Source organism: Convolutriloba macropyga, chromosome 9, assembly GCF_964194025.1.
Source record: "Convolutriloba macropyga chromosome 9, txConMacr16.3, whole genome shotgun sequence".
Taxonomy (NCBI): Eukaryota; Metazoa; Xenacoelomorpha; order Acoela; family Convolutidae; genus Convolutriloba; species Convolutriloba macropyga.
This window is the reverse complement of record NC_134476.1, coordinates 2783275-2796095: the sequence shown is the minus strand read 5'-3', so window position 1 is coordinate 2796095 and position 12821 is coordinate 2783275. Positions and strand designations below refer to the sequence as shown.

The following is a 12821-nucleotide window of genomic DNA, read 5'->3' as shown; positions in this document are numbered from 1 at the left end:
GATCTCAATGATTCGTCCAAGTTTGTACTCACAGCGTTTCACAGAGTCATCTACTAGCCATACTAACTCGCCTTCTTTCAGGTTTCGCACATGTCCTTTTGACCACTTCGATCTCTGGTTCCATTGTGGAAGATATTCGCGAGTCAATCTTTTCCAGATCATGTCGGCATATGCTTGAGCCGTTTAAATGATTTTCTCAGGTCATGGTAGCGTTCACTGGATGGCATGAAAGTTGCACTCGCGTTCTATTGTCCTAGCAAGAAATGATTAGGTGTGAGTGCTGTCAAATCTTCAGGGTCGTCACTTACTGCTGTCAGGGGTCTTTCGTTGAGAGTCTGCTCTACAAGACACATTGTTGTGCTGAGTACCTCGTCGGTGAGGCTTCGGTTGTCCAAGATTGCAATCATGATCTTCTTGCAACTGTGAACCAGTCTTTCCCAGATTCCACCAAAGTGAGGAGCTCCGGGAGGATTGAATTTCCAAACAATCTTTTTCTGTGCTAAGTTACTCTCAATCTTTGCTTTGTCCCACTCGTTCATGAATGATTTCAGCTCATTGGCTGCTCCAACAAAGTTTGTTCCGTTGTCTTTGATGATGGTGTTCGGGTAGCCACGTCTTGCAATGAATCTTGTCACTGCAGCTAGACATGACTCGGTGTCCAACGATTGTGCGACTTCGATGTGTACTGCTCTCGTTGTCAGGCAAGTGAAGAGACAGAAACATCCCTTCAAGGTACGTCGTAGGAACTTGACTTCGAAGGGTCCGAACTAGTCGACTCCGGTATGGGTGAATGGGAACACATGTTCATCAAGTCGTTCTCGGGGTAGATCCGCCATCGGTGGTTGAATTGGGTTGGCGTTCCTGTGTCTGCATTTGATGCATCTCGACTTGATTTTCCTTAAAGCATTTCTCAGCCCGATGATCCAGTATTCTTGTTGAAGCATGTTTCTTACGTATTCTGTGCCCTCATGTAGTTTTTCTCGATGTGCTTTCTCCAACAGAAGTTAAACAACTGGATGTTTTGCTGTTAACAATATTGGATGCTTTGCATTGTAGCCAAGGTTTGAATGCTTCAGTCGGCCTTTCACTCTAATTGTTCCATCTTCCTCTATGAAGGGTGACAATTTGGCAATGTTTAACGTTTTGGAAATTTCTTTGCTGTTTGCTATAGACTTCGAAACATTCGGGAAACTTTCGTTTTGAACAAATCGAAACAGTATTTGCTCTGCTTGATGAATTTCTACTGCTTTGAGGGTACCCTTCTGCTTTGTCTTGAACCTCATGCAGTAGGCAATGAAGTTTCTAATTCGGTTGAAGGTACTGTATCGTCTCCAGTCAAATAGTTGTTCTAGTTTTGTTTCTGTTGCTACAGTACTCGTAACTTGCTCGGGTTCGAGTTCGTTCTCTTGGCACCACAGCTTTGGCCACTTTTCTTCATCTGCCTGGAGCCATGCCGGCCCGTTTAGCCATACGGACTCCTTGAGGCCTTCGATGGACATTCCTCGGGTTCCAATGTCGGCAGGGTTTTCGACACCTTTGACGTGTCTCCATTGATCCATCGATGAATTTTCCAGTATTTCCGCTGCTCTGTTCGCAACGAACACTTGTTGTTTCTTGTGCGCTGCCTGTAGCCACTGTAGCACTGTTGATGAGTCGGTCCAATGAAAGATTTTGTCAATTCTGACATCATGCTCGTTTAGAATCTGCTTTCTGAGACGAACTCCGTAGACTGCGGCTTGAAGTTCTAACTTCGGTATCGTCATGTGTCTGATGGGTGCCACACGGCATTTCCCTATTACATATGTCAATTTTAGCGTTGCTTCATCTTGCAGATATGCCACAATGCACATTGCTTCCTCTGATGCATCTGTGAAGATTTGAAGTCTCAGGTTTGTGCATCCGTTTTCAAAATAAAGTCGATTTATTGACATCGTTCTTATTTCTCTCAACTCAGAGCACCAATCACTGAACAGTTTTGATTGTTCTGCTGAACTCTTTGTCCCATGCTTGTCCCATTGATGCCCAAATGCTTTTGAGTAGGAACCGCATTCTTATCGTGAAAGGTGAACATATCCCAAGTGGGTCGAACACTGCTGAGACAAAGGATAGGACAATTCTCTGAGTTATTTTTGCTTGAACTTCTTGCTCATTTCCACGACAGACTATGAGACTGTCTGTGTCCACATTCCAGTTGAGTCCTAGGATTGAAGATGATTGGGGTTCTGCTTCGAACGTTTTCACAACTTTCGTTGACCTGTCTGTCTCTGGGATCTGTGACTTGACTTCATCGTCACTTGTTATCCATTTCGTCAAATTGAATCCACCTTTGATGAGGATGTCTCTGACTTTCTGGTAGATTTCGATTGCTTCTTGAGGGGTTCTGACTGACTTTAGGAAGTCGTCCATGTAGAAGTTTCGCTGAACCGCTTTGACAAGATTTTCGTCTTCTTTCGCGTTATCTTTCGCCACTTGGTGCAAAGCGTAACTTGCACAAGTCGGCGAGCTCTTTCGCCCCAAAAACGTGTCTTGTGTACTCATAGACTTCAATTCTCTGTTCTGGATCTTCTCGTTAGAGAAATCGTAAAAATCGGCTGTCATCGCTCGGGACAGCAACTTGAAGAAACATTGCTTCTATGTCGGCTGATAAAGCTATTTTGTGTTCTCGGAAGCGAAATATGATTCCGATCAAACTCTGCAGCAGGTCTGGTCCAGATAGAAGTTTTTTGTTCAGGGCTACACCTTGATACTTTGCTGCTGCGTTGCATACTCTTCTGACTTTTTCGGGTTTATGCGGGTTTATGACAGGATGATGTGGTAAATATCATTGCAGTTTGTCTTTGGTTTCATTCAGTTCAGCTTGATCTACTTTCCGAACGTATCCAGCGTTGACATCTGTGTCGATCGTTTCTTGGTAGCGCTTCTTTAGCGCCTCGTCTTTCTTTAGGCGTCGTTCTAAGGACTTGAGTTGCCCCATTGCAGAGTAGAAGTTGTTTGGTAACTTCACTTCGTCCTCTGGCCACAGAAGTCCAACTTCGTATCTTCCACCGTTGAATCGGTCGTTTGTTCCAACGTCTTGATTGCTCGTTGTTCTTCCTTTGAATGTCCGGTGACATCGCAGTTTGAAGCGTAGGACTCGATATCCCACCACTTGCTCAACTGGTTTGCTAGTTTATCATCTGCAATTGATGTTGCTGTTGTGACAAGAGTTGCTGCCTGCTTCGCTAGTAGCGGACCACTTAAGGCCCAGCCAATTTTTGATTTCACTGCCCATGGTGCAGCTTTGTCTTCTGACTTCTTGAATTCAAAAGGGTGATGAATGTCGTAACAATCTTGTCCAAGAATCACTTGAACATCGTTTAGATTGTAGCTCTGATCTGGCAAGTTCCTCAGATGTGGGTAGCGGTCTTTCAACTCTTGCAGCTCCACAATCTGCTCACCCAATTTCAGTTTTTCGTGTACGTAGAATTGCACTGTTGTCAATGGTCGAGACTTCTCATGCGCTGAAACAGCTATCGGCACTATTTCCGTCTTGACATCTTGTGAGCCATGGATCCCTGCTACTGATAATGACGCTTTTCGGCCTTGAAGTTGAAGTTTTGACACCACTGATTTGTCCACAAATGAGATCGAGGATCCTGAATCACACATTGCTAGTACATTTAGGCTTAAGTCTGTTTGTCAGCTTGATTCGTACCACTGGAAGTCCTGCTTCGGTGATGTTAGTTGCTACTGCCGTTGTAGCATCTGAGACATTATTTGTAGTTTCCCTCTTCGGTAAGTCGCTGTGCAAAAGTCTGTTGTGTCGCCTTCCACAGCTGGGTACACTGCAGGTCCTGCTTCTGCAGTCCTTCGACATGTGACCTGGTTTCAAACGATTGAAACACAGTCGACACTTCTGGACATGTTCTCGTCGTTCATTTACTTTCATTGATTTGAATTTTTCACATGTCCAAATGGGGTGTTGTCCGTCTTTGAAGGGACATTCGAAATTCTTGGGTTTGCTTGACTCTTCAGCGTTTGAAGCAAAGGTACTCGTCTTCGGTTTATCACGGCTTTGAATTTTGTTTCTGTCAAACGACGAGTTCTGTGTTAACAAGTTCTCATGAATTACAGCTTTGGAGGCAAGCCACTCTTTGAAAACAATCAGGTTGCCTCTCTGTAGTCGACGATCTTGAATGTACTGCAACCACTGTTCTCTCAGTTGCGGAGAAAGTTTTCTCGTTGTTGAACTTAGCCCTGCTTCTGCTTCTAGATCTGATGTGTATCCAAGTTGAGTCAAGGTGTTCACCACATTTGTAACCAAATTTGCGAACTTGACGATGCTCGTGGAATCGTCGTGCCGAATTGGAGGATGAGTATGTATTTTCTTGAATTGAGCATTGACTATGGCATCTGATCTGCCATACTTCTCACCGAGTATATCCCAAGCATGATAGTATGGTTGCGAGCTGAATCCCGTTCGCGATTTTGCTGCTTTTGCTTGACCCGTGAGACTGGTCTTGAGGTATTGCATCTTTTCTGTATCGCTGATTGGCTTTTGATGCACAACAACATCAAAAAGACCTGACCACTCTGGCCACTCCAGTGGGTCTCCTGAAAACTCAGTCAGTTTTAGTTTTGGCAAGCCACTGGCACCACTGCTTGGTACTGGTTGGTAAATGACTCGGGGAGTGGTGTGATTCATTGTGCTCCTGTTTCTGCTCTCGGCAGACCTGTTTTGAGAGTTGTTGATGGGACTCTGACTCCTGTTTCTAGTTTGAACTGCTGACGTTCCCTGCTGCTGAAACGTCGTCCTTGTCAACGGCGGTGCTGGTGGGTCCGTTACTCTAATTGGTTTACGGACTTCAGGTTTCTTGAGAATGCTCGGTTCTGTCAGTTGCGTTGAGAAAAGTCCTTCACCCGGTTGGAACAGCGGGGTAGTTTTCGGGCAAGTGCTAAAACGTTTGTCAGCTCTCTCCTGTGTGACATTCGATGGTGGGTCGATAACAACATTTGGAGATAGTGGCCGTCTATGGACAGACTGTTGAGCCACTGATTCTGCCCACCCTGCTGTTCTTTCGTGATTTCGTTTTGATCCAAAACTTTCTATCTCATCTGCCACTGATCCAGATGCTCTTGAGCTTCCTTTGGTAAGCTCAAGTTTCAGACGTCTTTGTTCTTCGTCTTCCTCTGCTTTCCTTCTTTCGTTTTCAAGGGCTCGCTCATGCTGTCGAAAACGCAGTTCGTCTTCTTGCTGTTGTATCTTTAGACGTAACTCCTGTTCTTGTTGTTGCTGTTGTAAGCGTTACTCTTGTTCTCGTTGATGTTGTTGTTGTTGTTGTTGTTGTTGTTGCTGTTGTTAACATAACTCTTCTTGCTGGCGACGAAATTCTATTTCTTCACGCTCCTGCTCTAACTTCAACTGGCGCTCTCGCAGTCGTTGCTGTTTCTTTCTTTGCTCTTAGGTTTTCGAGCTCCATTTCCTCGATCTGTCGCCTCACGATGATCGCGAGTTGGCGATACTGGGTTGTTTTCTGCTTCCATGTGTAGCAGAATGCTTGGAAGAGACCTCGGGGTTCTCAGCGTTTTCTATTGCTCCATTTCCTGTATCAATTACAGTTTCATCGTTTGGGTCTTTGTCACCAGTCGATGTAGTTGTCACTAACGATGTTTGGTTTCCACAATCCTTGCTGTGCCTGTACTGTTTGATCAAGTCTTGATAGTGACTCCTAGCATTACTGAAATTCGGAAATTCGTAAACCCATGGTGACAAGCTTCTGTCTTCGCTATTCGAAGAGCTTCTGCACAAATTTCATCTAGCTTTTCTAATAACCGTTCCGCCTGATCACACAGTATCTGTTTTTCGGATTCGCTTAAATTTTCTGCTTTCAATTTCTCTTCGAGTTCTAACAATTCGTTCGCGATTGGAACATAATCTCCCAATAATTTGTACTCTCTCAGTGTATCTTTCTTGTAGTCAACGACTATTGCGCGACAATCTTCAATGCCTCGGAGATCTGGTACTTTGTCAACTACCCATCGCAAGACCTTCTTCTTTTCTTCTAACATACGCTTGGTGTCATTGTCAAAGCTTTCAAAATACTTTGGTTTTAACAGTAACTTCTGCTGTTGTCGGTTGTCTTCCAAGTTGTCGTACGTCTCGAAGAAACATCGATAAGCACCTTCGGCCGTCATTGTTTTATTTTGTGTCAGGAAGCCTTCTAGCTCGTTGAGGTGTCTGGAGAAGGGCTTGAGTAGATCAACTTGCTCTTTCTCTAACGTCTTGAGTTGACCACTCGCCTTCCAATCAGCTGTCTTCCAGTGTCTGTTGGGACTTCTGCCGGCCATCGTTGCTAGTTGTGTTTTGGTCCACCAGGTTGAATGGAAGATTCGTTGCTGTTCGTGTTACTGCTGTTGTTGTTGTTCGGGTCGGCGGACCAAATGATGCGGCTGCTCAAGAATCTCAGCGGAACCGATATATCACAGCCTGGTTCTCGAGTTTTACGCCGGCCTGGTTCTTCACTGGGTTCGATTGACCAACGATCTCGCAGAAATAATTTGTCGCTCGGACGTATTAAAGGACTGTAACTTTAATTTTGTTGATTGAAGTTAAGAAAGTCCTAAGTGATAATCTATGTTCAATCTCGTGCTGAAGTTTGTAATGCTTCAGCCAGTAGCTAGTATTGTTGCAAACTCCTCGTCAAGTAAGCTCAACTAACTTAGAACTCGCAAGATCTCAAGATCTAGCAAAACTTAGCAAAAAGACTAAAGTTGTTAAAGAATCAAATTTTAGTCTATCTGAGAGCCAACTGCTCTTGGTAACAGTTTCTAATGGTTCTGAATACAATACGGTTTCACTAATCAAACAATTGGGTTAAAATAAATAATCAAATATTTATCATTTATAACCTAATCGCTACTTGTTTCTGATTGGTTAATCAAGAAAATGATTTAGGTCATTGTTTACATAGTAATTATCAAATTACTGCAATATTTACTTTTGTTGACATAATCACGGATGGTTATTACGTGGCTCTAAATGCCTCGAATGTATGGTATTTCACCTTTAATGATCATCTAGAGAGTCATAAAATAAACAACTTAAGAAATTTAACAATAAATAACAAAATATCGAAAAATGCCAATTTTGCACCATTTAAGTGCTAATAGCCACACTTGTGGGTCTGATGCAATAACGTTCGTTGGGTCCATGAGTAGCTTAGAGGTAACCCTTACCGTCTGCCATAACCTCGGGTTGCTCGGGTTTTGCCTTCCCAAAATCGGGGGAGGGGTGTACAGATTTTCGGTCCCAACTTGTAAAATTTTTCAGTTTTGACCATTTTTGAGATTTGACAAATTCTAAGTTTTTTCAGTTTCAAAAGTTATTTCTTGCTGTCTGATGGCTTCTCTAGCTCATTTGAAGTGGCGCCAACACCCTGACTTCTTGGAATTGACTTTTTCAATGACTTGCGTCACTCAAAAAAATGACTTCTGAACTCACTTATGGATGGAACTTAAAGTTTTATGAGCATTTACTTATTGAAGGTCAATAGTGTGCATCTAAGTAGTTCCCAACACATATGCCCTAATTCTTGATTATTAGAGTCTTTGATTTCGAATACAATTTTTGGGATCTTCTCCGTTTGTGCCCCCCCCCCCCCCCCCCCCCCAGTACGTTATGCGCTTATGCGCCCCCCAGTTACAGAGCACGTGCCATTACATAGTAAGTCATTATGCAAAAAGATTGCACGTGCATCTGAGGGGTGCAAATAATATGCGCCCACTATGCTCAATGGGCACAAACGTCAAAAGATCCTAATTTTGAAAAGCCCTATTAGGGATTTCTCCTTATAGAGCTTATGTGTCTCATAAAACCGACAGTCCAAAGCTAACCCAAAAAGTCTAGTGGTCTATTAAAGGACTGGTGGTCGATCTGTCTATCTAATCTCTTTAGTTGTTTCAATTCATGGAAGGCCCCAAGCGTCTATCGCGGCTATTTTCCGACAATCTGCCGTCTATGTTTGAAGGCTTCCAATGTCGTAAAATTTTGACGAGTGCGGTCTATAATTGGTTTTTCAATCATTTGTCTCTGGTAAAATTTTGTTGTTCATAATTGAACTAATCAATTATTCTGACTAACAAGAGCAATTGTCGGTCTAGGAAGTGTACCTTTAATTGATTTTGAAAAAAAATGCCCTTCATTATGGTCGACTTATAGGATATTCTCATTAACAATAAGTTCTAGCCTCTTCAAACTCAAACGTGTGCATGTTTAGTGGTTTTTGTTTGCAATTCTTCTGAGTTTGTCTTTGGCTTTCAAATTTTTGCATTTAAATTTTTGTAAATTTGTGTTTGTTTTGGCATTTAAGCGTTTTTATGATTTTCATAAAATATTTGGTTAAGACGAGCTCTTGGCAATTTCAATGCGCAAGCGTTGAATGCCTCACCCACGACGTAGCATCTGATTATCTAGCTTTGGTGATCTTTATTTGATTGTGATTTCTCAATTTATAAGAGTGCAGAGGTCTTTTTTTACTGCGGCTATCAGGTATAAATCTAAATTGAGCTCGAGCAATCTGATTAATAATGAATTGGGAGAATTTAGAGTTTGAAACTTAATTTGAAAACGGGATAGATGTGGATTCCTGGATCTTCAGTTGTTTGACAAAATTAGTCGTTTAACTGATAAAATGGTCTTATGTAATGTGAAATTGCATTAGAAATGATTTAATGTTCTGCTCTTTTAAATTAAATAATGAAAATTGGCCTCAATGGGTTTTACACCTTTTTTTGTTTACCGGTCTTTCTTATAAGAATATCTAAGTTTAAATTACAAAGTATAAACTGCTTAGTCTGCCAAAAGCAATGTTCTTGTCCTTATGGTGCTTTAATACTGTTGTTTGAATTGGTCTGCGGGCTACTTGCTATTTTGTTGACTTTGACACTAAGTGTTTTCATTAAAATTTTGTCCATTTTATGTCTTTTACTAAATCCGATACTGAAAGGTCTCGTATTCTAACGAGATCTAATCAGCCTAAATAAGGGCAGTATAATTTTTGGAATTGATAGATTTTAAATTTTTTGAAACTAGTTCAGTAAAAAAGTTTGAAAGTTTTGGAGTTTTGACTTCAGATGTTCTTTTTTCTGTAGGTTTGTGTTGTGGCAAAAAGCTTTATGAATGAATAATAGAATTATTGTAACCTGAGACATAAAAAAAAATAAAAGTAGAAGTGAATTTGGAGTGCTGACTTTTTTGGTTTTTTTTTTGCCTTCATATTCAAAGTTCAAAATTAATAACAGATATTAGAATAAATTTTGAGCTTCAATATTGCTCTAACAATTCGTAAAGTAATCTCTTCAACAAAATATTTTAGCTGCTTCAAATTCAACCTTATGTGCTTTCGTTTCGTGGTTTTTGTTTTCAGAATGACCGTGAGGTTGAGTTTGACGAGTGTCAAAAACTTTTCCCGGAAACTGAAGTTTTGGTTCAGGACCTTGTCTGTTTTTTGAAGCCTCATGTTTGTTTGAATTGATAACGAATTTGCTGAAGCAATCATTTGATAATATCCAAGAAAAATTTGACTCACTTCAATCGTGACATAATTCGTGATTATAAAAATTTTGTTTGACCGAAAGACTTCATAGCTTGGGTAACCTCTATTCGAATTGCAATTAATTTTTCATTTTCAATTAAGATTTGCAAGAAAGTTCGGATGTCGTTTGTTGTACTTCTGCGTTATTTTATCAATCTAATTTGGGATTTTAAAAAGAACTCCGAAATAAGTATAGGCCACTTGTTTCCTAAAAGAAGTTTTGGTTTAAAATTTGGTTTGAAAACGGGCTAGAGAATGATGAATTGCTCTTGAACGCAGTTCATAGCAATTATTGTAAACGTGTGTGTCTTTTTTTATGCAAATTTTTCGCTTGACAATTATGCGCTTTTCTTCTAGAACATTCTTTGACTTCTCAAGTGACTGTTACACGCTTTCGTTCATCATTTTTGAGAGATCTCTATTGCTCCCAAGTTGCTAATATAAAATTGTTTGCAGCATAGGAAAAGTAAGGGACTTTTAGAGCAGTGGTTAGTGCGGTTGGTCATGGATCGGGAGTTAAGTGGTTCGAATCTCTGTGTGGTCAAAGATTTTTGCACCCATAAGAAAAATTGGTCTAGACTAATAAAGACGATGAATTAAATTGCCTCGCTTGTCGTTCAAGAGCAATTCTTCCGACATTTGTCGGTTTATGTTTATTTTTGGATATCATTTTTTTTGGTAAAATTAGTCGTTCACTGGATATTTTTTCTGCTTTAGTAATTGCGTCTTCTTGTCAACTCTTTTGTTCGACACTGTTCATTAAAGTCGAATAAAGAAATTTGATCTCACTGATATGATCCCATTTTTGGCATAGACGTCTGTCCTTTTTTAAGAATCTATCAAAATTTAAATATATTTTGAACTATTTCTTTAGAGGCAGTCTATCTGTGCTTCAATTGGTAGACAATTGAAAGAAGATTGTGAATGAGAGAGGTCGGAGCATCATGTACCCACGCACATTAGGGGGACTCCTTGTTTTAATTGCTCTCATGCGAAGTTTTTTTCAATTATATTAGTCCTGCGGTCTTTATGCGATTTTGTGCTTGACCGATTTTTTTTGCCGGACTATTTTTACTTTTCGTCATCGAAAACGGGATAAACAGATCACGCCCGGTGGGCTTTAAGTTCTCCTAAAGCTTTCCTGGTTATTAGACTCCAATTATGGGATTCACCATCAACTGTTTCGGAGCCATAATTTCATGTGAAAAGCGTTCGCAGTTTAACCCCCCCCCCCTCACCGCACCCCTGCACATTGTTCCCCTAGCACAGCGCGCTCGACCCCCCCCCCCCCCCACGTGCGCTCAGCTTGTTGACAGTTCACTGCTTGCTCAACACTTTGAGTGAAATGTGAAATCGGGAATGTTATTGATGATGCTGTTCTAAACTCCTCATGAGCTTTTTTCGGTCAGGTTTAATTATTGGCAAGGTTAATTCCATCGTTAAGGTCTCGATTGTTGACGTAATTAGAGTTCATTAAGGACTTGAACTCTCATATTAAGGCTAAGGAAACGCTTTTCAACTATGATAACTAGTTTTTGAATAAGATTTTCGGAGCTACTCTGTTAAATTTTATATTTAGGGCTTCTTTCTATTTCAGGTTGAGGAGTTTGAAAAGCGAGAGCAGGACAGAAAACTCAACATTCCCAACCCAATGCAGGAACGTCTGCGCAATTTTTTCAGCACGAACTTATCAACCCACACAAAGGTCACAGTTGCCCCTAAGGCACATTTGAACGCCTTCTTCCAGAAATCATCCGAATGTGGAGGCCAGACTTTGGGCAGTCCGGGTGTGAATCCGGTCAAGACGTCCTCAAATTTCATGCCGTCTGGGGTTGCATTTGTAGCTGCGGGAACCCAGCTAGAGCCCAAACAGAAATCACGTCCATCTTTCATCCAGAGTCCGGAAGAGGTGGAAGAGAGACGCAAGATGGAAGAGCTGAAGGTGCTGGAGAAGTCACAAGTTTTAGATGAAGATCTGCAAGAAGAGAAACGGGCGACATTCCTGCAGAACTTTAACACTTCATGGCAGTCGAGTCAGAGTAAGAATTGGATTTTTCTCAAAAATGTTGGTCGAAATAAGGCAAATTAAAGGGAACTCTGTTAATTATGTTAGTGTACTTTTAGTGTAAGGTAAAATTGACTGGTATAATTAAGTTAAATTCTCTTTTTCGTAAATGAGTTTTAATAATTGCCCTCAAACATGGTTTGTATCAATTATATTATTCATGTGGTCTTTATGCGATTTTTTGTTTGACCGGTTGTTCGTCTGATCCTTTTAATTGCTCTTGAACGAAGTTCATAGCAATTATTTTAAACGTGTCTTTTTTAGGCAAAATTTTCGCTTGACAATTTGACTTTTCGAGTGAATTTTACGCCCTTGACTTTTTGCGTTTTGCGTGATCTAAAATTCTCTCAATCACAATTTCAAGCAGCTGAACTCAATTGGCGGCAATTTAATACTAAAAGTCAAATGAAAAGTGCGCCGAAACTGGTGCCATTTTTTACTTTAAATCTTAATAGTGGTATATGTTAACCACTAATGGGGTTATTTGAAGCCCAGTATTGAACTTTTTAGTCCCGTTTAAGCTCCCCCCTCCCCCCGACTGAAGCAGGCTGCAATTCACTAGAGCTCCCAACCCAATAGTCGTTCGAGGGCAATTCTTCCAACGTTTAGTCGGTTATGTTTACTTTTCGTCCTCAAAACGGGATAAACAGGTAACGCCCAGAGGGTATTAAGTTCTCGAGGAGCTTTTCGGCTGACGAGACTCCAAGTATGCGATTCACCGAAACTGTTGTGGAGAAATCTCATGGTGTGAAGGGCGGTTCTTAAGGTTTAAGCCCCCTCTCACTTGCCCCCCCCCCAACTGCACCCCACCACTTCCCCATCAGCCCCCCTTTTCACCCGCACCTATTTCACATCGTTCCACCTGTAAACCAGCGCTCTCGAGCACCCTCATGCGCTCCCCACATAACCCCCCAAACCCACATGAACCCCCACAGGGCACCCCAAGTCTTGCTCATCGTTCCACTTCACCCGTAAACCAGCGCGCTCCACCCCCCACTTGCGCTCCCCCGTAAACACTAGCCAGCTACTAACAAAGCTATCTACTCGCCAGTCGTTTGAGAGAAATTCGCGCGACGTGAGTCGGTTATGTTCGAAACATAGTTGATATAGGGTGCGTGGGATATTAGGTAAAGAGAAATTTTGTGAGCAGGTAGAAATTTTCAGTCTAGATTTGTGTAAATTAG

The 12821-nt window shown here is 41.4% G+C and overlaps 1 protein-coding gene across 2 annotated transcripts in view; it reads left to right on the top strand.

Moving 5' to 3' along the window:
* LOC142345559 (uncharacterized) overlaps positions 1 to 12821 on the top strand; it is a 109830-nt gene that overhangs the window by 37488 nt on the left and 59521 nt on the right. For both annotated transcript variants that reach the window (XM_075397655.1, XM_075397656.1), the window contains exon 5: positions 11170 to 11611. In XM_075397655.1, the coding sequence (XP_075253770.1) occupies positions 11170 to 11611 (442 nt within the window). The remainder of the gene's footprint in view (positions 1 to 11169; positions 11612 to 12821) is intronic.